Genomic DNA, 26,917 nt, shown 5'->3' on the forward strand with positions numbered 1-26,917 from the left:
CTGCCGCACGCTGCCGCCTCGTCTCCTCTGCCTTCGTCGTCGCCATATTATTAATATTTACTGTGTCATTTTACATGTAAGTACAGTTACACTACAACTGTCACACCTACACCGTGTATCATATACACCACGCTACACAACAATTAGTTGTCAGTGTAAATGTAGCGAACTTTCGCTCAGTTTGACCTGAGTACAGGATTTTCACCGTCGTCACAGAGTTTTTTCCCTCAAGCTTGCCTCTATTAATGTAAATACGAGGTTTGTACGCTCATTGGCGATAGTGATTTTCTCCTGTAGCAGGATAGCACACACACCACAGTGTGAATCTTGTGTGACTGAGTTAGGATGTGTACATATATATATATGTATATATATATATATATATATATATATATATATATATATATATATCCAAAAAAAATTTTCCCATAAGAAAAAAATTCATTTTGTGGGGGCGTAATGTCATGAATCAAATTCGCGACATTTTCCTTTTGTGAGAAACCACGAACTATTAGTGGAAAACTCACTGTGTATCGCTCAGTTAACCATTTCTCTCTCCATTTCGGTGGTATACTCTTAAAAACATTCGTCACTGTTTCAAAAGTGACCGATCTAATGCACGTCATTAAGTGCTCTACTGAGCGATACTATTGTTTATTGTTCGCCCCTGCTTGCCCCAACCGTTAGCCACGCCTTTTTCCGCTGGCCAGCCCATTACCCATACATCGAATTTGAATTCAGTAAAGTGTCTGTTGTGATGGAGTGAGGTTCTGTGCTCCAGCAGTGAGAGAGTGAGAAGTCAGCTAGCACCCAGACTCCACTAGACTACAGTTCTCCAGGCTCCCACCCTTCTGTGGTGATACACAACATTCATTGACCAGTATTTCCTTTTCGTATTTTCCTAGGTTTAAGAGTTTAGTTAAGGTGCTGTACCCTCACATGTTGGCCGGCTGCGCTGCATGTTTTTTTTTTTTTCCTAGGCGTAAGAATTTAGCTTTTGAGTGAGTGAGTGAGTACGATCTCTTTATCTGAATTCATTTTGAGATGTAACGTTAAATTTATTTCTTTGAAGTCAATAAATTTAACAGTTCTTTTTCTTGAGCTTAATGTAATGTAAACTCGTGTTTCATTTCTTCACAATTAAGCTTATTTCCCTTATAGCTCCTAGCTTGCATAAACGTTTTGCTATTCATAACTGGTACTTAGGCCAATCTTGTTGTATTAAGCTTAAAATCCGTTGTGCCTTCTAGGCGTTAAGCATCAGCAAGAACCTGATATCATTAATAGTATTAGTTATTTATTGTCAGGGGTGAAGTAACTTTCTCCAGAGGCTAACAGTTCTAATAAACAGCAATTGAGTAATTAGTCTCTGCGGTGTACTGTTGAGAAAGTTTATAAATTCTCGTTCTTGGAGAATCGTGCGAAGCAAGCCAGCGTAAAGTAATCATTGCTTGATTTAGCAAGACAATTCATTGTCCCTGCTGTTCAATATTATTGAACATTATCATTTAATATTTGTATTTATTTTAAAAACCCCGATATATATATATATATATATATATATATATATATATATATATATATATATATATATATATAGATATATATATATATATATATATATATATATATATATATATATATATATATATATTTATATACAGATATATGTATACAGTATATATATATATATATATATATATATATATATATATATATATACAGATATATGTATACAATATATATATATATATATATATATATATATATATATATATAAAATATATATATATATATATATATATATATATATATATATATATATATATATATATATATATATATATATATATATATATATATATATATATATTTACAGAAGAAATATGTTCAGCATGTGATGTGGTGTGTGGGGTGAAGAGAAGACGGAGGGGGGTGCAAGGAACAGCGTGGTGGACTGAAGAGATGTGACAGGCTGTGGCACAAAAGAAGAAAGCATACAATGAATGGATGAGAAATAGAGGCGTGGAAGAAGTTGAGAGGCGGAAGAGAGAGTTATATGTAGAAAGAAAGAGAGGGGTGAAAAGATTAGTAAGAGGGAGAGTAAGAAGAGAGTAGATGAGAAATTTGGAATTAATTTAAGTGTAAAGTGGAGGGACTATAAGAAAATGTTCTGGAAAGAGGTGAAGAGAGTAAGACAGGGAGGGAGTGAGGTTAGCAGGGGAGTGAAAGATAACAATGGTAGATTACTAGTGGAGATGGGAGAAAAAGTGAGCAGATGGAGAGAACACTTTAAGGAATTGTTGAACGTAGAGGATGGAAGTAATGCGAGTATAAGTGGCTGGGGAATGGCTGGGAAAAGGAGGGAGGTGAGAAGACAGGAAGAAATCAGTAGGATAGAAGTTGTGGAACCAATGAAGAAAGTTAAATCGGGGAAAGCCCCAGGAATTGATGGAATGTGTGGTGAAATGCTGAAGCATGGGAGAGAGATAGTAGTAGAATGGATGTGGAAGATGTGCAGATTGCCTGGGAGGAAGGTAGAGTCCCGGAGGATTGGAAGTCAGGTATAATTATTCTCTTGTACAAAGGAAAAGGGGAAAAAAGAAGTGTGTGGTAATCATACGGGCATTTGTCTTCTTAGTATAATAGGAAAAGTGTATGGTAGGATACTTACTGACAGAGTTAGAGAAAGAACAGAGGAATTAGTTGGAGAAGAACAGGGAGGCTTTAGGAAGGGAAGACGTTGTGTAGATCAGATATTCATTCTTATATCTTTAGTGGAAAAGTTTCTGGAGAAGGGAAAGAAGTTGTATGCGGCTTTCATGGATTTGGAGAAAGCATATGACAGGGTGGATAGACAAGGATTGTGGAAAGTATTAAGAATATATGGAGTACATGTGAAGTTGTTGAATGCTGTGAAGGGTATGTTTGATGGTGCTAAGGCTGCAGTGCGTGTGGATGGTGAACTGAGTGAATTTTTCTCTTTGAAGGTTGGGTTGAAACAGGGATGTGTCATGTCTCCATGGTTGTTCAATCTGTACATGGATGGGGTAATAAAAGAGGTACAAGGTAGGGTAGTGGATGTTGAAGTGGCCCTGGTGAGAGGATAATGTTTGGAAAATCCCTGTACTGTTGTTTGCAGATGACACTGTGTTGTTGAGTGAAAACGAAGGGGAGCTGCAAGGCTTGGTATATGAGTCTGGGAGAGTGTGTAAGAAACGGAATCTAAAGGTGAATGTAGGGAGGAGTAAAGTGATGGTCTTTGAGAGAGGTGAAGTCAGTGAATGTACAGCGAGGGTGGATGGTGAGGAATTGGAAAATGTGAGTACGTTTAAGTACTTGGGTAGTGTGATGAGTAAGGATGGAGGTTTGGAGGGTGAAGTGCTTGAAAGGGTACAGCAGGGAAGAAAGGTTGCTGGTTTTTTGAAAGCAGTGATAACAAACAGGGAAGTGAGCATGGAAGTGAAAAAGTCACTACATGACAGTATTGTGATACAACTCTAACGTATGGAAGTGAAGCTTGGACGTTGTTGGAAGGACACAAGTCAAGAGTGACAGCAGTGGAAATGAGTTATTTAAGAGAAGCCTGTGGAGTCACATGGAGAGACAGGCTGACAAATGAGGATATAAAGGAGCGTTGTGGTGTCAATGTGGATGTGATACGAAGCGTTATGAGGATCACACTGAGGTGGTTTGGCCATGTGGAGAGGATGGAGGGTGAAAGACTGACGAAGAGAGTGTATGTGAGTGAGGTGGAGGGGGGAAGAGGGAGGGGGAGGCCGAGGATAAGATGGAGGGATGGGGTGGAGAGGTATATGAGAGAGGGAGGTGTGAGTTGGGAGTAGCGCAGTGAAATAGCTGGGGACAGGGCGACGTGGAGGCGATTTGTTTGTGGCCACCCCAAACGGGATTGAGGCGTCTGGCAATATATATATATATATATATATATGTGTGTGTGTGTGTGTGTGTGTGTGTGTGTGTGTGGGCGGGCGTGCATATCTTTCTATCTATCTATCTTTTGATACACACACACGCACACACACACACATATATATATATAGCCTGACGCCCAAATCCCACAAAGGGTGGCGCAGACAAAACGCCTCCAAGTCGCTCCGTCACCCACCATTTGGCTGCAACTCCCCCCTCCCTCACATATTCCTCAACTTCAACCCCCCCAACTCATCCTTGGTCTCACCCTCCCTCTCCCTCACTCCACTTCACCTACATACACCCTCCTAGTCAGTCTCTCACTGTCCATTCTCTCCACATGTCCAAACCACCGCAGTGTTTTTCTACTAATATTCTCAGTCACATCCACATTCACCCCACAACGTTCTATCACTTCTTCATTCATCACCTTGTCTATCCATGTCACTCCACATGCTCCTCTCAGGTAACTCATGAATATATATATATATATATATATATGGGGGGGGCTCAGCAATTACTTACTCGATGTTGTGCTGCTTTGGGTGTCTACCCTTTCCTTTCTTCCATCCTCCCTCTTCTGTCTTTCCTTCACTCTTTCCTCTTTCTTCTGCCAACAGGTGACTTTACACTCCCTGTTCTGTCTTTCTTTCCTTCATTCTTTCCCCTTCTTTCTGCTTATGGGTAACTCTACACTGAGTGACAAGGCAAATGGTTTCCTGCACACCAGGAAACCATTTACTACGCTGGGTGGCAACCATATAACTAAATTGTGGCTCCTGGTGGTTAGTGGGTTATTAAGGTGCTCTAATCGGATTGAGCCTGTGGAGGTTTATGTCCAAGGGATGGTTGGGGTTTATTGCTCACGTAATACCACTCAGGGATGAGTAAGGCTGGTCATTCTCATCTTAAATATCAAGACCAACTTGCCTTGCCCCGGGTTCCTAGTCCTTATGGGGCAACATAGGATAGGTTGATGGATGGATGGGTACACACACACACACACACACACACACACACACACACATATATATATATATATATATATATATATATATATATATATATATATATATATATATAATTGAACATATATAATTATATATATAAATATAGATAGTTAGATAGATAGATAAGATTGAACATATATATATATATATATATATATATATATATATATCACCAGTCGAGCAGGGCAGTACTCCCGAGGTGGATGGAAAGCTGATGACAGGGAGTGCTGGAGCTCCCGTTTCATCAGCCCTCAGGACTAGTTCCTGACCATCCCCCTTTGCTGAACTTTTCCAGTGTCTCAGTTACACAGACAGTAGGCCAGCATGCTCTTCAGTACAAATTTCTCTAACTATCTTCACCAAACTACATGCACAGTACACACTACACTTCCTACTCAAAATTTACCAAAAATGGCGTCGTTTTATCAAGCCTCGGAGTCCCCAGGGGGGGGGACCATAAATGCCCCCACCATCTGCCCCTCTCCCGGTGACGACTCAAGGTGCCTGGAACCACTGTCTGACTCTCTTCTTCTTCATTTCTGCAACATTCGCGGCCTTTCCTCTAACTTTCGCTCTGTTGAGCACCACCTCTCCTCCTCTAAACCCCACCTTCTTTTTCTATCGGAGACTCAGCTGTCTGAGGCAACTGACAGCAAACCCTTTTCTGTATCCTCCTACTTTCTCTATACTCATTTCAAAGCCAAAGGTGGCTGTTGTGTATATATACGCAACGACTTATCTTGCTCTCGTGTTCCTGAACTTGATTCTTCTGAATTCTCCACACTCTAGCTTCGGCTTTCCTGTCATTCTCTGACTAAATATATCTGTGCTGTTTACTTATCCCCTAATTCTACTGACTATCAAAAATTCTTTGACTATCTTACTTCTACGATGGAACACATTCTATCCATTTCTCCTTTCTCTGAAATCTCCATTCTTGGAGATTTCAATGTTCACCACCACCTTTGGCTCTCCTCTCCTTTCACGGATCCACCTGGTGAACAAGCCTACATCTTTTCTATCCTTAATGACCTAGAGCAGCTTGTACAGCACCCTACCCGTATCCCTGACCGCCTTGGAGAGAGCTCCAACATACTTGACCTCTTCCTCACAACTAATCCTTCTGCTTACTCTGTTAATCTTTTCTCTCCGTTGGGCTCCTCCGATCACAACCTTATTACCTTAACCTGTCCTATCACTCCGGTACAGCCTGTGGACCCTCCAGGAAAACGTCGTCTGTGGCATTTTGGAGCCGCGGACTTGGAGGCCCTCAGGCAGTACTTCTTTGATTTTCCCTGGAATGATTATTGCTTCCATGGGCGTGAGCCATCTGAGTGTGCCTTGCGCATTACAGAGGTTATTCTCTCGGGCATGGAAGCATACATTCCTTTCTCATATCCTTTGACTAACGCAATAAAGCCTTGGTTTATTCACGCTTGTTCTAATGCTGTCCGCAACAAGGAGAGGGCCTACAAAAGGTACCAGAGCCAACTCACCCCTGAATCACATCTTTTATACGTTTCTGCCCGGAATCGTGCTAAGTCTGTTCTTCGCTCTACTAAAAATAATTTCATCCATACTAAATGCTCTCAACTCTCCAACTCGAATTCTTCCCGCTCCTTCTGGCATCTTGCCAAAAATCTTTCTAACAACTTTACCTCATCATCCTTCCCTCCACTTTTCTACTCTGATGGTTCTGTAGCTATTCTTCTACTGATAAAGCAGATCTCTTCGCACAGACTTTCTCCTCCAATTCTACCTTAGACGATTCCGGTGCTGTTCCTCCATCACTTCCCCCCTGTGACTTCCTCATGGCCGACATTAAAATTTCTTCAGTTGATGTATTTTCTGCCATCACTGGCCTCAGTACTAACAAGGCATATGGGCCTGATGGGGTCCCTCCTGTTGTTCTCAAGAACTGTGCTTCTGTGCTTACACCCTGCCTAGGCAAACTCTTTCGCCTTTGTCTGTCAACTTGTACCTTTCCTTCTTGCTGGAAGTTTGCTCTCATTCAGCCAGTCCCAAAGAAGGGTGACCACTCCCAACCCTCTAACAATCGTGCAATTGCTTTAACGTCCTGTATTTCAAAAGTTTTCGAGTCAATTCTTGATAGAAAAATTTTAAGGCATCTTTCCTATCACAACCTTCCTTCCGATCGTCAGTATGGGTTCCGTCAGGGACGCTCCACTGGCGATCTTCTCACCTACCTTTCAGTCTCCTGGTCATCCTCCTTTCGGGACTTTGGCGAAAGCTTTGCCATTGCACTTGACATCTCAAAGGCTTTCGATCGAGTCTGGCATAAATCTTTAATTTCCAAACTGCCCTCCTACGGTTTCTATCCTTCTATCTGTGCCTTCATTGCTAGCTTCCTTTCTGGTCGTTCTATAGCCACTGTTGTAGACGGCCATCGTTCTTCTCCTAGATCTATCAACAGTGGTGTTCCTCAGGGCTCTGTCCTATCACCAACTCTCTTCCTTTTATTCATCAATGATCTTCTAAGCTGTACATCTAACCCTATCCACTCATACGCTGATGACTCCACGCTTCACCTTTCCATTCGGTTCCCGCAACACCCATCTCAACAGTTACTTCAACAAACAAGGGATGAGGCTATGGCACACCTAATGTCTGACTTGGCTCGTATCTCTGACTGGGGTAAAAATAATATGGTTGTCTTTAATGCATCTAAGACTCGGTTCTTACACCTATCAACCCGACAAAATCTTCCACAGGTATACCCACTAATGTTTAATAATATTCAGCTTAATCCTGCATCATCCTTGAACATGCTTGGGGTTTCATTTACTCGGGACTTATCTTGGAAAGATCATATTACATCTCTTGTAAAATCTGCTTCCAAGAGATTGGGTGTGCTAAGCCGACTCCGCTCTTTCTTTACCCCTGCGCAATTGTTGACTCTATACAGGGGTTTTATCCGCCCCTGTGTGGAGTACAACTCTCATGTGTGGGGAGGCTCCCCACATACAGCTCTTCTCAATAGGGTGGAGTCAAAGGCTTTTCGTCTCATTAACTCTCCTCCTCTTATTGACTCCCTTGAACTCCTGTCTCTTCGCTGCACTGTTGCATCTTTATCTCTTTTCAATCGCTACTTTAATGGTCACTGCTCCTCTGAACTGTCTGCTTGCATTCCTCCACCTCTACGACGGGTGCGTAGCACCCGTCTGGCAGCAAACTCTCATCCTTTTTCTGTCCAACTCTCTAATGCAAGAGTTAACCGTTACTCCCAGTCTTTCATTTATGCAACAGGTCAGCTCTGGAACTGTCTCCCTCTGTCTGTATTTCCTGCTGCCTATGATCTCCAGTCTTTCAAACGCAGTGTGTCCAGGCATCTCAAAATGATTGGATCTTGAATTTGGCTCCATATTGTATTTTGTTTTTCTCTTGGAGGGAACTGTTGCTGCGGGCTCATGGCCTTTGGTTCCTTCTTCCTCGCATAAAAAAAAAAAAAATCCAAAGCCACTCCAACACTACATTTACACTCACAAGTACTTCTCACCCTATATACAGTCTCTACTAGACAGCCTAAGCCATAATATCTTTGACTTTAGTCTGCTCTCTCACCCAGGTTGATATTTTCCTATCTCTTAAAGATATTCGCAGCATTGACCTTTCCATAAGTCGCTGAGGAGAGATTAATTTATTTTCCATCGATTTTGTCAGTTTCCAGGTCTCACAACCATATGCCACAGCTGGAATTATACGTTCGTTATATACTGTCCATTTCGTTTCATACACACTGGCAAGCTTTTCATAATGTCTATGTTTACCGAAAGCTTTCCATCCAATTGTAATGCGTCTTTTTATTTCAGTCTCCTGGTCTTTCTTTATTTTAGTATATGCCCCAAGTAATTGTACTCCTCGATTCTACCAGAATTTCTTTGCTCATTCTGATGACGCTGTTTGGTGTTTGTGAATTAAACATTACTTTAGTTTTATTCCTGATCATCTTTGGCCCTACTTTGAAACTTTCTCTGTTCAGGTAATTTAACATTTCTCATAATGTCTCTTTTTTTTTTTTTTTTTGAGTTAGGACAGTGTCATCTGCATGTCTTGAATTGTTTAGCTTTTCTTCATCTTTGTTCACTCCTCTGTTTTCCCAGTCTAGTATTCTGAAAACACTTTCTAGGCATGCTGTAAATAATTTTTGTGAAATTGTATCTCCCTGACGCACACCCTTCTCAATCTTATTTTTTTCTGAGTCCTTATTTAATTTACCTGTGGCAGTTCCCTCTTTATATATGTTTTCGAGCAGTTTCACAATTTTCCCATTCACTCCTTGTTCTCGCAATGAGTTTATAATTGTTATGTGCTCCACTGAGTCGAAACCCTTTTCGTAATCAACAAAACCTAAGCACAGTGGTTTATTATATTCTGTAGTTTTCTCATTTAGTTGATTCATTGTGTGTAGATGACCAGTAGTCGAAAACCTGCTTCGGAATCCTGTCTGTTCACGAGGTTGATTCTCCTCCAAATTTGTTGTTATTCTGTTCGTAAGGACTTTTGTGAAGAGTTTGTTAATGATAATAAGCTAATGGGTCGATAGTTACTAAGATCTTTTGAGTCACCTTTTTTTTTTGTAAAGTAAAATGACTCTTGCATTACACTATGTTTTTGGAATCTTTATCTTCTATATACAATGAGTAGATAAGTCAGCAAGCCTACTTTGTACTTCTACTCCTGCATCCGACAGTAAATCTGCAACTATTTCATTTCTCCCAGAGCCTTCCCTCTTTTCATATTTTTAAGAGAAATATTTACTTCGTCTAGTGTTATCGGAGGTATTTCAAGTGTGTCAGCTGAAAAGTTAGCTATTGGTACTACTGTCTTTGATGCATACAGTTCTTTGTAAAATTCTTCAATTCCATTCACCATATTATCTATGTATTTAATGACTTAACCGTTTTTGTCTTTCAGTGATGTAATTTGTTGATTTCCTAGTGACACTTTACTTTGGACCTGTTTCAGACTTTTTCCTTGTTTGATGGTTTCTTTGATCTGATCAATGTTTCTCTTTCTTTTTTCTTCTCTTTTCTCTTGTTGATAAGCTTATTTAATTCTGCTCGTTCTGTTTCATCTTTCTTTGTTTTTACTTTCATTTCATTTCTTTTTTTCATAACCCTGAGTGTTTTTTCTTGGTGCTTCTTAGATTTGGTTGTGTTAGGTTTTCCTACCACCTTCGTTGATTCTCTTAGCACTTTTTTTAGTCTGTCATTCAGCTCATCAGTGTCACATTCAGCATTACTTAGAGCCTGAAATCTTTTCCTTATTTTCAACTGAAAGGATGTTTTGTTGTCGTCTACTTTTGTTCGGCATATCTTATTATCTTATTATCTATTGTTCACTTCTGAAATTGAATCTGGCTGTGCAACCCATCATTCTATGGTAATTTCCTATATTTACTTTGTTCATAACTGTGACACTTGTGATCTGTTATTCTTGTCTGCTGTAATGAAGTAGATTTCAATCTTCGTTTTTCCATTTGGGTTTATCCAGGTCCATTTTCTCCCTGGTCTTTCATGAAAGAATGTGTTTATTATTCTCATGTTATACATTTCAGCAATATTTACCACCATTTCTCCTCTTTCATTCTTTTCTACCGCTCCAAATGTTCCCATACATGCTTCTCCATTTTTTGATTTCCCAACTTTTGCATTGATGTCTCCAATGAGTATAGCATATGTGGTCTTCTCGTCTTCCATAATCTCGGAGATGTCGTCAGAGAATGTTTTTGTTTTTTCAACTGAGCTTTGAGAAGTTGGTGCATATAATTGTATTACTTTCAGGGTATATTTTTTGCATAGTCTAATTACAACCAATGCTGCTCTGTCAGATAGTGCTGAATTTAACAATGCTATCTGCAGTATTTCTGTTTATTAGAAATACTACACCACCAACTCTTTCCTTTTGCCTTCCTCTGTAGTAAATGAGGTGGTTGTTGTCTTCGAGCTGAATTTCTGTTCTTCTTTTCTGAGTGTCACTCAAACTTACAATATCCCAACTAATGTTTTCCAGTTCAGTCATCTAGTTATCAAGTTTGTAATCTTCTGCAAGGCTTCTTACATTGGATGCATAGATCTCCATGGATTTCAGTTTGTTTAATATCCTAGTCTCTAACTTGCCAGCACAGTGCCTACTCACTTTCGGTGGCAAACTGACCGTATGCAAAGGAGGAAGTGCGGTTGGACCTTTAGTAGACAATGATCCAACAGGAACGCCTGTGAAATAATTTGCAATAGAACTCATGTCTGGTTGGGAGAATTGTGACAAATAATCTTATCTCCCTGTCAGATAGTTTCGGGTGAGAAGTAATTTTTGTGCCACCTTATTCATTATATTCTGTGGAGCCCCATGCATCTATGGGGGATCGCATGGTCCGCGCCGTCTAAGACTGTACCTCGTATATCTACTGTACAAGGCCTTCCCCTATCTGCCATACATATATTTATATATATGTACATCATCATCATCATCATCATCATCATCCGGACCTCCTTTCCCACCCAAGGGCAGGGTGAGGAGTAGCAATATCCAGACAGCCCAAAATTGCCCAATCCAATGGGCTACGCTTCCATTCACTCATCATTCAAGCCCCTGGAATCCTGGCTCTATCGGATACGCCAAAAACATTCACCACATTCTGTAGCTTCACATAATCGTATCCGACAGAGTCAATCGAGACGCTGCCACGTTGAAAAGGGGTACCAAAAATCCCTAATCATGCACTTCTCAGAAAATTCATCCAGCCAGCTCGATCTCCTGTCAGTTCCCTAGCCTCACTTACTTCCAAACTTCTCTTCCTCACACATTCATCCACCATACCTCTCCACCTTCTCCTTGGCCTACCTCGCCTCCTCCCTCCTTCGAATTCGTTCAGATATACCTTTTTCACCACTCTATTGTTATCCATTCTCTCCACATGACCATACCATCTCAGTACATTCTCTTCATTTCTGGTGTTCACCGACTTCCTCACTCCGCATCTTTCACAAATCACATTATTTCGTATCCTATCCACCCTCTGTACTCCACATACATTCCTCAGCAGTCCCATCTGCACTGTTATTACTCTTGACTTTTCATTTTCATGCCACACCATAGTCTCACATCCATATGTTAACCCGTCACATCCCGAGGTTTTCCGCACCTCCGACATCCCCCAGTCCCGAGGTATTTTCGAATTTTTTTTTTTGGCTAAAACCTTCGCTTTTGGTGAGAAACATCGAAAATTCATAGAGAAATCGCTCACCTGAGGTTTAAAGTGCCCAATCCAGGTAGGAGTTCCTCCTTACCTGAGTGGGTTTTCTAACATGCTGGCACCAAAGAAAACGAGTTCTATGGGAGGGTAACTATTTTATCCACTCATAAACGGTATTTATTTATTTACTTGGTACGAATGTATATGTAGTATGACAGTATATTGGTTTTCAAGCAGTAATAAAGGCATTATAAGCATTGTTTCACTCACTAACTAATCACCATACCTGACCTATTTTTGCCACACTACCTGATCATTATTTCTGGCTGTTTCTTCTTCTAATGCTATGTAAACATTGTCCTCCACATTGTCATCGATTGGGGAATCACTCTGGCCCTGAATAACTTTACTAGCCAGGTCACTGGTAACAGGTCCTTTGCCAAGACAATGGCGTGAGGGGGGGAGGGGGGAGGTTATGCAGTGTAAGGCATTGTCCCTGCTTGGTATCTTGTACAGGAATAGAGGAAGGTGTTCCGTGTATACATACGAAAAATCACGTGCGAAAATTGAAAATTGTGCAAATTAGGTACCTTGCAATTGCACGACGTACTGGTACGTCGCCGGGACTGGCAAATGCAAATCGTGGTGACGTACCCATACGTCGTCGGGACGGGGCGGGTTAAAGTTGGCACTAACACTCCTTCATGTAAGCCTCGTGCAGCTGCAACACTCAAGCCTCTTCTTCTTATCAAGGCCTTCATTGCACCAGCTAATTTTCTTCCTTGTGTCACTCTACTTTCAACTCCTTTTGCACATTTTCCTCTCTTTTTTATAACTGTACCCAGGTACTTGAACTCTCGCACCAATTCCAGTCCCTCTCCATTCACTGTTACATTGCACTGGGAGTCACCTTTTCTCTCAATAACCATCACTTTACTCTTTTCTACATTTACTGTCAAGAAATGACGCTTATAGACATCAGCAAAACTCTGCACTGGCCTACCAAGTTCTTATCCGGTACTTGCAAGCAGTACTGTATCATCAGCATACAACAAATTTGAGATATTCCATCCATCATCATTCATTACCAATGCCATCCCTCTCTCGATTACTCGTGTTTTCACTTCTCTCATCACCCCATCCATATATACATTGAACAACCATGGGGACACCACACAACCTTGTTGCACGCCCACACTGATTGTGAACCATTCACTTAGATGCCCATTAACCCTTACACATGTTTCACTACCATCATAAAAACTCTTGACGGCACCTGGCAGCTTACCCTCTACACCGTACATGCGCAAAACTTTCCAGAATCCTTCTCTGTCCACTTTGTCATATGCTTTTTCCAGATCCATGAATGCCATAAACACCTTATGGTTCTTCTCACAAACCTTCTCTACTATCTGTCTCACTGCAAATATTTGGTCCACGCATCCTCTGCCACTCCTAAAGCTACCCTGTTCATCACTCACTAGTACTTCTGATATCTCTCTTAATTTCTCTATAATAATTCTTCCATATACCTTCCTTACCACACTCAGTAAGCTTATGCCACGATAATTCTTGCACTCACTTCGTTCACCTTTATTTTTGTACAGGTGTACAATCACAGCCTTTTACCACCCTGCAGGCACAGTTTCACTCATCCATGCCTTCTTACCTATCTCCAACAAGCACTTCATTCCATTCTTTCCACTACATTAAGCATCTCTGCATACACCTCATCAACCCCAGCTGCTTTCCCATTTTTCAGCCGCTTCACAGCACTCTTCACCTGTGCGAGTGTCACGTCTCCTGGCACTGCATTCCTTCTCTGCACACCTCCAAAACCAATCATGTTTACAGCTACTCTGCTCTCTCTACCCTCATTCATCAGGCTTTCAAAATATTCCTTCCATCTGGTCCTTACTTCATCTCCATGGGTTAATAATCTACCACCTGCATCCTTCACACCATCCCATTTCTTTCCGCTTTCACTTCTACATTTCTGCACCTCTTTCCAGAATAACTTTCTATTTTCAGAGTAGTTCACATTCATTTTTCTTCCTAGATCCTCATTTGCCTCCTTATTTTTCCTCTTCACTAGTCTCTTTACGTGCTTCTTGCTCTCAACATATTCAGTTCTTATTTCAACTGAACCCCTATCCTGTAACCACTTTAGCCACTTCTTCCTCTTTTCCTCCACCGCTCTCTTTAACTCCTCATCCCACCATGCCGTACCTTTCTTCTTTGTTGTTACTCTTGCCACACCACACACCGCTTTAGCATTCCTAACTAAGCAATCCCTATATGCATTCCACAGTCTGTCCAGATCCATTTCATTCCAATTCAGTAATTCTAACTCATCCTCTACTTTGGTCCTGTATTCATCTGCCATTTCTTTGATCTTCAGCTTCTCAACTTTCAGTCTTTCTCCCTGACTGCTCCTCTCTGTCCTGATCCACCTCACTCCTTTCAACTTGATCTTGCATACCACAATCATATGATCTGACAGACCTCCACACTGTCCCCTCACAGCCCTGGTATCAGCAGCCATTCCCATCATCGACCTCTCTACGAGCACGTAATCAATCAGGCTTCTTTCAACACGATCCCCATTCCCTCTATACCATATATATTTACGTGCATCTCTGTGTTTGAAATACGAGTTACAAATGCACAACCTCCTCTCCTGACACATATCCTTTAGTCGCTTCCCATTATCATTTTCTCCTGGTACTCCATAGCAACCCATTATGTGATCCTCAGGACCAGTGCCTACTCTTCCGTTCATATCCCCCATTACAATCACTTTATAGCTCCTGGGTATTTCTCCCACTACTTCCCCCAGCTCATCCCAAAACCTGTCTTTCTCTCTCTCACTCCTGTCCTCGCACGGTGCATACGCTATACAATCACTGCCACTTTCACCTTCTCAAACTTGAACTTGACATACATACACCTCGAGCTGACACATTTGTAGTCTCTCATTCCACTCTGCCACACCTCATTCATCAACAAAGCAACTCCTTCCTTGCATCTTCCTCGCCCATTCATTCCCGATCTTACACATTTCACACCCTCCCACTCCTCCACTTCGCACCCTTTCATCTTCGTTTCACACAATGCCATCACGGCATATCTCACGCTCTTAAACACATTCACCACTTCCACCCTCTTGCTCTCCTCATTCACATCTCTCACATTCCACATGGCCACGCGAGTCTGCCCATTTGGTTGGGGCCCTGGACAGGTATTGGGCCCTCCAAGGCTCTCTAAACGACTGCCATGATTAAGTGATTTTGGATAGGGGAATCTGGGGGACACTTAACCCTGCCAGAATCCGCGGTTATATGGTTACCACCCAGCGTAGAAATGGTTTCCTGGGTATAGGACACCATTTGGCTTGTCATTCAGTGTAGAGATCATATGGCACCTCTACATCGAGTGAGTGGATGATGGGCGCCCCCACCTACCACAAATATATATATATATATATATATGTATATATATATATATATATATATATATACCTATCTATCTATCTACATATATCTATTTCTATATGTATCTCTCTCTCTCTCTCTCTCTCTATATATATATATATATATATATATATATATATATATATATATATATATATAATATACAGAGAGAGAGAGAGAGAGAGAGAGAGAGAGAGGATCTGTTGCTGGAATTGGACTGTGAAGTAATAGGTTCTTGGGGTAATTAGGCCCAAATACGAACGTAAGTCTATAAAAGACTAAAGATTGATCTCAGGAAAATTACTTTTATTCAAACTTTCCACATCCCTGTGGGAAGTTTTATTTTTCTATTGGTCATCATTATTATTATTACTTAAGTAGAAAAGCGATATTTCGAAGGCTCTTTGGCCTAGAGTCTTGTAACTTGGCCAACTTAGAGAGCTGTCCGCTTCTTTTGGCCTAAAACGGTGACAATCCGTCAACCAGCTTTCCGGATGTTACCCCGAACATAGAAAAATGATTCAGCCGTCCTGTCTCAAGAACCGCTTAAGCTAAGAAGCTAAAATTTTACTGTAACATAGACTGAAGGCTGACGCAATGCAGAAAGGAATATGGTGCTAATCGGTTGATTATCCTCTGAGATCGGCTGGGGTAAAAAAATGGAGTTGTTCCCTATATTCTGCATGTCACCAAATTTTCCATGAAGGATTAAAGCTACAGCCACCAAACTTGGTCAACTAATAGACTATGATGCCTAAGGTGACATGCACAATATCAATGACCTTGACCTCAAGGTCCCTTTATAGCTCGGCTTCTAGTAGGTAATGGCTGTGGGAAGTTTTTCTTTATCAAAATATTCCTTGGACAATTTTCCCGTGTTCTAGTTGTTATTATTATTAATATTATCATCATTATTATTATTATTATTATTATATTTAAGAGGAGCCTGTGGAGTTACATGGAGAGACAGGCTGACGAATGAGGATATAAAGGAGCATTGTGGTGTGGATGTGGATGTGATAGGACGCGTTAGGAGGAACACACTGAGGTGGTTTGGCCATGTGGAGAGGATGGAGGGTGAAAGACTGACGAAGAGAGTGTATGTGAGTGAGGTGGAGGGGGGAAGAGGGAGGGGGAGGCCGAGGATGAGATGGAGGGATGGGGTGGAGAGGTATATGAGAGAGGGGGGTGTGAGTTGGGAGCAGGGCAGTGAAATGGCGGGGGACAGGGCGACTTGGAGGCGATTTGTTTGTGGCAACCCCAAACGGGATTGAGGCGTCTGGCAATAGATAGATAGATAGATTATTATTATTATTATTATTATTATTGTTGTTGTTGTTGTTGTTGTTGTTGTTGTTGGGTGGGAAAGGAGGTCGATGATGATGATGATGATTATTATTATTAAAATTAGTATTAGTAATAATATTACTATTACCATTACTATTATTACATGGAAAGGAAACTGATCTGTGGGAATACGGATCTCTTGTGGATACTTAATTGCTTGAGGAATTTCACCCATGATGGAAGAAAAGCCCATTCAGGAAAATATGAATGTGGAAAAAATATCTCCACAGATAAGGAACAGGTCCACGTAGTGAACAGGTCATGAAGTGAAATAATTCCATGGCGAAAATTAGTCCAGAGAGGGATCTGGTATCAGGGAAACATAAGTTCAGGGGAAGGTATAAGTACCATTTAGAAAATGGGTTAGTGGCAAAAAACAGGTGTGGTGTCTGGCAGATAACTAGGTCATGAGGGAAAAAAGCTCCTGAGGATAAAGGCCAGTGGGAGAAAAGGATCCAATGAACAGGTTCACAAGGGAAATTAGGAACGTGTTGGTTGAGCCCAAGAAGGTATAATATGAGACCGAATTATGTTTGAGCAAAAAATACTTGGAATGTATGTAAAAAATTACCCTATATGCATATAGGTATATGTGTGCACTGAAATGTGTGTGCGTATTATAAGCAGCTGTACCTGCAGAAGATATAAGCAGAGAGCTCCTTGTAGCACATGCGGCGTCAAAGATGATCAGCAGCAGACCAAGCTTCATCATCCTTAGGGCCAATATCTGTGAGGGCAATCAGCCTTTTAGCAATGTGGAAAGTTTATGTATCTGTCATGCAATTCTCCTTTCCTCATCAGTGGATAGGGGTCTGGAGGCAGGATACTAAATACTGACATTTAAGGCACGGGTGAAAAAACCCGATAAGCCCAAGAGACATCATTTTAGCAATGATCCCGAAACAACCATGAGACTGAAACCCTTATGGTTCTTGTCCAGTTAATGCACCTGAACCCAATAGACCAGAAAGCGTCAGTTTGGTTAAATGGTTACCACCCATCATGGTATATGTTTCGCTGGATCAGAAGAAATCATTTGGCTTATCACTCTGGTAGAGTCACCAGAAAGGATCATTACATGGAGGAAATGGAGGGTGGCCACGCCCACCTACCATACAGTTCGTAAAAAATATATATCGCATTGGAAATATAATAAACATTTCAATGGACCCCCAAATGTATACTAGGGTACTACTGTTGTATTTGAAGTAAAGGTTCATATCCATGTAATGCACTTCTATAATAAGTTAATAATTGCTTTACTTCCAATTGCTATCACTTATATAAATACTGGATTTGAAGCCACGGGGTGGGTAATCATGATAAACCTAAACACCCCCCCTCACCCCTGACATAAAGAGCCATTCCACATTCATCGTCAAAGCTGGTGTTGTGACAAGGTTGGGGAGCTTGCGTTTAGTTAGCTCCATACCGAAAGGATGGAAAGAGGTGAAAAACAACATAGTTTCTTTTTTTTTGCAAAATTTAATGCTTGACAGGAACATATATACCGAGGATCACGGACTGTAACTCACACACTAGGTAGGCTATAGCACTGGACACTTCATCTGACACGTTCACTGAGAATCCGTGCACTCCCGTTTTTTTTTTTTTTTTTTTTTTTTTTTTTCGTGTGGATAACGTCCGTATAAGGTAAGTTTTTCAGTGCTTGCTCTAATATAAGGCATGGCCTTGGTAAGGAGTCCTAGGGCCGAGTGATCTTACAGCACACAAGAGATATCCAGTTGGCACATATTAATTTTCATCTCTTCACGTTGAATCACCCATATTTTATTTTAATTTTTTCACTGTCATTCGCTTGCACTCATTTAAATCCCGCTAGAACATCCACTCATTACACTAGCACCATCATAACACTGAGCCACACACCTATACCATATTAAACCAGATTGTTCTGTCTCCTCATATATAAAATCAGCTAAACTTGCAGCATCAACCTTTTCCATGTGATAGGTTCCAATGACACGTTCCTTCACAATACCTTCACTAAAGCACCGCACAAGAACAGCCATCTGTTCCTTTTTTGACAAGTCTTGCCTTTCATCAACCATAACTGAAAAGTACTTGGCTTCTTGTGCTTAACACAAATTGTGTCCTTGATATGACTTCCAACAACTGATATCAACTCATTCTGGTCGATCTAACTTTTGTTTTAGAGAGGGATTTGACACAGCAATTAGGTGAAGAATTTCTACAAAATTTCCTGAATTTAATGTATCACCACCCTCATTATGTCCACGAAAAGACAGGCCTTGCCTTCCCAGTAATGCAGTGACTTTTAAAAGTAACTTTACATGTTCCCTGTTGTCCTCAATTTCTTGTAGCCTAGCTGAAGATAGAGAAGATGCTACAGACTGAGTGGACCCTGACTGAATATCCTTGACATTTGACCAAGCGATCACGCTATTAATGTGTCTTTCACTTGCCTGATGTTGTTTGAGAAGGGTACTGGTATCTTTCCGTTTCCTTGTTCCAACATCAATAAACGGTGTCCTACATAATCACTCCTTCTTACGAACAGATGCTCCAGCCAAGTGCCTACATGGAGAGCAGTAACACGCATCTTGTGAGACCGAGTAGGCTATTCTAACCAAGAAATTATATCAAAATAGGGACTTCTAAATTTCCTATTATTCTCATTGCTTGGGTAGCTTGGCAATTTTGGTTGACTGGATATATCATAGGGGGACTTAGAGATATCAACTGCTTGAGTCGCTGGAGTTTGTAATGTGGATGGACTGTCTTTTGTATATTTTTGATCTTGGTTCAGTGCAACAGTATGTGCTAATGTGACTTATGCTTCATCAACAGAAATAAAAACTGAGTCTTGACTAGGGGATGATGTAGTGGCTAAGTCAGTATTATTAGTTGCTTTACTGGTTGAATATATATATATATATATATATATATATATATATATATATATATATATATATATATATATATATATATGTATATATATATATCCACTATATAGGATGATGATGCCCGTAGAGCTTCAAGTTCTTCAACCAGTAAAGTAACGCCCACTTTAGGAACCACTGATCTAAATGAACTCTTAAGACTCCTACCTACAGGTACAGTACGTACTTCCTAAGATGAATAAAAACTATTAATGATAGCCAGAATGCAATAAAAAAGGCAGCTCGATACTGAAGTTAACTGAACAGCGGGCTAGGAACATATTTATATTGACATCCTTTAAATACCTAGTAAATTACACACACACACACACACACACAAACACACACACACACACACACACACACACACACACAAACGATATATTTCACTCAAAACGTATGGAGGCCTCTTCTCTTTACCAAACTCGACAAAAACTAGAAAACCCTCACAGAGTGCATACCTTCGCCAATGTCATTGCCATTTAAAAGGATCCGAATCATGATCCGTGGATATAGGATCCGGATCCGGATCCGCCTCCAAATTTAATCAGTTCTTTCTTGGTCCATGGCCAACCTTTCCATAAAATTTCATTGAAAATCACTGAGAAATTTTGGAGATATTGTTAGGGATACTCCGGATCCGGATCCAGATCCGCCCCTAAATTTAACCACTTCTTCCATGGCCAATGGCCCATCCTTCCACTAAATTTCATCAAAATCTGTTCACAACTTTTGAGTAATCCTGGATCCGGATCCTACATCCACGGATCCGGATCCGTCCCCGTATTTAATCAATTCTATCTTAGTTCTTGGTGCACCTATCCACAAAATTTCATTAAAAGTCATCGACAACTTTTGCAGAATATTGTACGGGATACTCAGGATCCGGATCCTGCCCAAAATTTATTTATTACTTGGCACATAGCCCAGTTCCACAAAATTTAGTCAAAATCTATTCATAACTTTTTGAGTAATCCTGCTAACAGACAGGCAGACAGACAGACAAACCAACAAACCAATGCAAGGTTAAACATAACCTCCTTGGTAGAGATAATGACAGGACCTGGGACTTCTATTAAAGGGCCTATGTATTCTGATCAGAAACAGAGGAAAGTTCTCCAGAGGGATTGGTGGAGTCCCATGTTGTTCATATCATATCCTCCATGAAATTCTGTGGAGGGTAGAACCCACTGGATAAATATCATGCATTAAAATTCAGTGTTGCTTGGAGCTTCTCTTTCAGGGGGTTGGTGAGGCACGCTGTCCCCAGAGACAATGGGTTGGGGCTTACTTTTTGCAGCACTCTGGTACTAAAAGCAGATTTCTGACAGTCAAGGATGAAATCGCTAACTACTTTTAGAACTTTAGATGCAGTTGAGAGGGACAGATGTATGAATGTCGACTTCATCCAGTCCTCCTCTATTGCATTCGGGCAACCTGTCAGCATACAGTGCAACTTGGATAGGTAAAGCAGTAACTGCATTGTGTCTTTGGTGACAAAGAGGTCCACCTGCATGTGGCCCCACCTGAGAACCAATGAGCTGAATATACCCCTCCAGACAGTCCGTTCAATTGAGGCTAACTTAAACCTGGAGTGTGCATTGGCCCTCTGGTTCTTCTCCTCAGAAAATCGTGAGGAGTCGGGTCCCAATGGCGATGGTGAGTGAGCCACTGGATTTGTTCCGTCTGTGCCTGGAAGGGCTCAGACCTTGACGTACCATACTATTTGATGCAATGCACCTCCAGCTGGTTGTGACTTTGCATTACTCCTAGTTCCCTGATATTTATGTGCTTGACATGTTCTGTCTCTATCCAAGCCCAAAGTTGTTGGTGCCCAACTCATGACAGCATGCCCCTACCCAAGTCTTAGGCATTGGTTACAGTCGTAGGAGTCTGGCACCATTAATCACACAAAACAGACTCATGAGGCTGGCAGGGATTGGATGGAGCGTGTCTCGTGTGCAACATCCTTTCTGCAAGGATCACCTTTACCTTCCATGGTATGTGTTAGTGGCACAATCTGCCAAGTTCAGGGCATACAGGAGTGACTCCCCATGTTTTCATGACTTCACATTGATGTGAACATATTTTCCCGAAGGCAACATGCACTGTCTAGGGAAAGACACACTTTTATTTTCCTGGTGTCCTACTCCAGACCTAACCAAATTACTTGCTTCATAGGGGTCAAGAAAGTTTTTCCATATTGATTTTGAAGCCAAGCTTCCAACTTAGTTGCTTAGTTAGCTTGTATTTTCGGGACACTCCTCCTTGGTGGCTGCTGCGAGGTGCCAGTCGTTGAGATACATTAACATGTGGAGAACGACGATCATTCCGTAGATACATGCTGGGAAGTGACGACTAGGCCGAAATTTCGAGTCTTTCAGAATTGAATACAACACACATCATCGTGCGCATCCGGCAATATATATATATATATATATATATATATATATATATATATATATATATATATATATATATATATGTGATGGGGTTTTTAAAATAAATGCAAAATTAAATGATAATTCTCAATAATATTGAAGAGCAGGGGCAATGATTGTCTTGCTAAATCAAGCAATGATTATGCCGGCTCGCTTAGCCGATTCTCTCAGAATGAGAATTTATAAACTTTCTCAGCGGTACACAGCAGAGACTAATTACTCACAATTCCTGTTTATTAGTACTGTTAGCCTCTGGAGAAAGTGACTTCACCCCTGACAATAAATAACTAATACTATTAATGATATCAGGTTCTTGCTAATGCGTTAACCCCTAGAAGGCACAACTGATTTTAAGCTTAATAAGCGTTTATGCAAGCTAGGAGGTATAAGGGAAATAAGCTTAATTATGGAGAAATGAAACACGAGTTTACATTACATTAAGCTCAAAGAAAAAGAACTGTTAAATTTATTGATTACAAAGAAATAAATTTAACGTTACATTTCAAAATGGATACAAAATAAAGAGATCGCACTCACTCACTCACTCAAAAGCTAAATTCTTACGCCTAGGAAAACAACATGCGGTGCAGCGGGCCGGCATGTGAGGAAACAGCACACTTAACTAAACTCTTAAACCTAGGAAAATACGAAAAGGAAATACTGGTCAATGTAGCAAATCACCAAGGAAGGGTGGGAGCCTGGAGAACTGTAGTCTAGTGGAATCTGGGTGCTAGATGACCTCTCTCACTCTCACTGCTGGAGCACAGAACCTCACTCCGTCGCAACAGACAAAAGACTGCATTCAAATACGATGTATGGGGTAATGCACAGACCACCCGGAAGAAAGCGTGGCCAATGGTTGAGGCAAGCAGGGGCGAACAATAAACAATAATATCGCTCAGTACAGCCCCCAATGACGTGCATTAGATCGGTCACTTTTGTAACAGTGACGAATGTTTTGAAAAGTATACCACTGAAATGGAGAGAGAAACTGTTAACTGAACGATAAACAGTGAGTTTTCCACTAATAGTTCGTGGTTTCTCACAAAAGGAAAATGTCGCGAATTTGATTTGTGACATTACACCCCTGCAAAATGAAATTTTTTCCTTATGGGAAAAAATTTGTGGATATATATATATATATATATATATATATATATATATATATATATATATATGTACACATCCTAACTCAGTCACACAAGATTCACACTGTGGTGTGTGTGCTATCCTGCTACAGGAGAAAATCACTATCGCCAATGAGCGTAAAAACCTCGTATTTACGTTAATAGAGGCAAGCTTGAGGGAAAAAACTCCGTGACGACGGTGAAAATCCTGTACTCATGTCAAACTGAGCAAAAGTTCGCTACATTTACATTGACAACTAATTGTCGTGTAGCATGGTGTATGTGATACACGGTGTAGGTATGACACTTGTAGTGTAACTGTACCTACATGTAAAATCATGTAATACAAAATTATAGTAAATATTAATAATATGGCGACGACAAAGGCAGAGGAGAAGAGGCGGCAGCGTGCGGCAGACAATCAGCTGGCCTGCACAGCAAAACTGCTACACCCATCGCTGTACCTGCAAATTCAATTAAGGTGGAGCATCAAAAGTGTCAATGAGACAAAAATTCTTATTACATTACAATTACTCTGCCTAGCAATCAGTACATGCTACGAAAGGTACGCTCTAGCTGAAAAATACGAGTGACAGCCTAAGCTTCGTACATTCGAGGTCGCCATTAATTTATTAGGTAGATTATTAACCAGGAAACGTAGTCATAAGGGTTCTTAGCGGGGGAGCTCTAACCTGGCATGCACCTCGCTCAACATGCGGCGCAGCCGGCCAGCATGTGAGGGTACAGCACCTTAACAACATCCCATCACCCAGTTTAGGGGGAGCTCTGACTTGGCGTCCACCTCGCTCAACATGCGGCGCAGCCACCCAGCATGTGAGGGAACAGCACCTTAACCCCTTAACCGCGGGGCGTCACTTTCGTGAAGCTTGGGAGCAAGGGATCATACCGCGGGGCGTCGCTTTTTTTTTTTTTTTTTTTTTTTTTTATGTGTCCGACTCTGAACATAGGCTTCACAGCCTGCTATCAAGGCCCAGCAGTCCTACATACCATACACCTCTACATGTCACCACTTCGGCGCTAACACACACCGTCCATATTGAATACATGCTAGGGCTGTCTCATACAGGACTGGTGTATTGGTATTAGCGGGGGTATTTTTATGACATGTCGGCGGGTCTTCTGGTAGATCAGTAAAGCCTGATTTAATGAAATTCAAATCCTTAAACTGTTCCCTGCCCCAGCCGGGATTCGAACCTGGGTCCGTTAGGACTGCAGGCCACCTCTCTACCGATTGAGCCACCGCCTCTCCCAAACTTGAATTCACCAGGGCTTCCAAGTGGGGCTTGTATCATCTATCAGTACTGCCAATGTCCAACACTAGTCAGCACTCCTAACCCGCGCCGTCCCGAGGACGTACTTCCACGTCCTCACATTTTGTCACAGCTAATCCCGAGGACGTACTTCAACGTCCTGCAATTGCAAGGTTCATAATTTCCACAATTTTCAATTTTCGCGAGTCATTTTTGGTACGTATACACGGGACATCTTCCTCAACAAGATGCCAGGCAGAGACAATGCCTTACCCAGCATGACCTCCCCCCCCCTGCATGCCCTTTTCTCAGCAATTCACCTGTTATCAGTGACCTGGCCAGTATAGCCATGTCATGCCACGGTACGAAATTCAGGGCCAGAGTGATTCCCCAATCAATGACAATGTGGAGGACAAACTTTACATGGCATTAGAGAAAGAAACAGTTAGAAATGATGATCAGGTAATGTGGCAAAAAAAGGTCAGGTATTAGTGAGTGAAACAATGCTTATAATGCCTATATTATTGCTTGAAAACCAATATACTCTTGTACTACATATAAATTCGTAACAGTAAATAAATAAATACCGTTTATGAGTGGTGTGAAATAGTTATCCTCCCATAGAACTCGTTTTCTTTGGTGCCAGCCTGATAGAAAACCCAGTAAAGTAAGGAGGCTCTCCTACCTGTAATGAGTATTTTAAACCTCAGGTGAGCGATTTCTCTATGAATTTTCGATGTTTCTCACCAAAAGCGAAAGTTTTAGCAAAAAAAAAAAAGGGTCGAAAAATGGTCGGGATTGGGGGGTACCAGTGGTCAAAAAGTGGTCGGGACGGGGCGGGCTAATCTCATCTGTACTCCCATCCATTGTTGACAATTTAGCCATTTCTCCCCGTTCTTGACTCCCCTCCATACCCCCCCTCCATTACCCTATCCTCTTGCCTGCCCGGCCGTGCTACGCTAAGTAAATCTTCCCTGGAATTTTTCACTGATTTCATCCATTGAAATAAGCCCTATGTCCTATTCTTATACCAAATAATATATACAAGAAAGAAATAAGGTAAGTGAGAGTGCCATACACCTGGAGTTGGCTAATTATCACCTGACAACACCTCACGTGCACTCGTTCGCTAATTTTCGTTGTTTTTTTCCCCTTGAAATATGCCGTATATCTATTTTCGTAATAAATATACATGTAAGGAGGGAAGGGAGAAGCCTAAGTGATATTTACATTCACCTGGAACTACCTAATTCATAATGTATTGTCTAGATTTCCTGCCAGTCATTTCAGTGCTAGACATAGCTGTTTCAAGAGCTAACATTGGTAGCTCTGAATATCCCCTAAGTAGGGTTCTAATCTATTTTCGTATTAAATATACATGTAAGGAGGGAAGGGAGAAGCCTAAGTGATATTTACATTCACCTGGAACTACCTAATTTATAATGTATTGTCTAGATTTCCTGCCAATCATTTCAGTGCTAGACATAGCTGTTTCAAGAGCTAACATTGATAGCTCTGAATATCCCCTAACTAGGCCTCCACCCCGGCCCTCCGTTATCAGTTTACTCTCATCTTCCGAAGTGAGGGTACGTATGTTTCTTCTTGCTGACTTCAAGGACTTTTTCACCCCCATGCAAAGGGCCCTGTGACCTTTACCCCCTACTAAACCTCGTGTGGTAAGAGGTAAAGGGCTGACAATTGATAAAAGAGTGACTACGATCTTTCTATTGAGTAAAACAGTGCAAGTGGAATTTAAATAATGTGTAAATAATGTGTAAACAGCAAGTGAAAGTAATGAATGTAAATATACGTGAACAATGGAAAATAGTTTTATAAGTTACTTCAAGTGACAGTGCATAACTCAGTGTAAATAAAATAGAAATGTAAATAACGTAAATAAAATAGAGAACGTAAATAGAAATGTAAATGAGTAGTATTATAAGAATACGAGTATATACCCTAGGAGTAATGAAAGTGAAAGTTTCACTCTAGCATGTCTGAATGCTATGAGTTATGAGAGTGAAGATGAAAGTGACATTCACTCTCAATGCTAGTATACAGGACGAGAAAGTGAATGCTACGTATTTTACTGAAAGAAATTGAACCCCTACAGTGACAATAAACTAATACTACTGAAGGAAACTTATGGATAAAGACTGTAGATATATATAAGTGTTA

At 41.0% G+C, this 26,917-nt stretch overlaps 1 protein-coding gene across 1 annotated transcript in view; it reads right to left on the reverse strand.

Moving 5' to 3' along the window:
* LOC145395835 (uncharacterized) overlaps positions 1-26,917 on the reverse strand; it is a 216,318-nt gene that overhangs the window by 38,694 nt on the left and 150,707 nt on the right. The window contains exon 2 of the mRNA XM_080269366.1: positions 17,610-17,703. Coding sequence (XP_080125492.1) covers positions 17,610-17,688 — 79 coding nt within the window. The 5' untranslated portion in view covers positions 17,689-17,703. The remainder of the gene's footprint in view (positions 1-17,609; positions 17,704-26,917) is intronic.

This window comes from Coenobita brevimanus, chromosome 33 (assembly GCF_032717465.1).
Source record: "Coenobita brevimanus isolate Jiangsu-jjx chromosome 33, ASM3271746v2, whole genome shotgun sequence".
Classification (NCBI taxonomy): domain Eukaryota; kingdom Metazoa; phylum Arthropoda; class Malacostraca; order Decapoda; family Coenobitidae; genus Coenobita; species Coenobita brevimanus.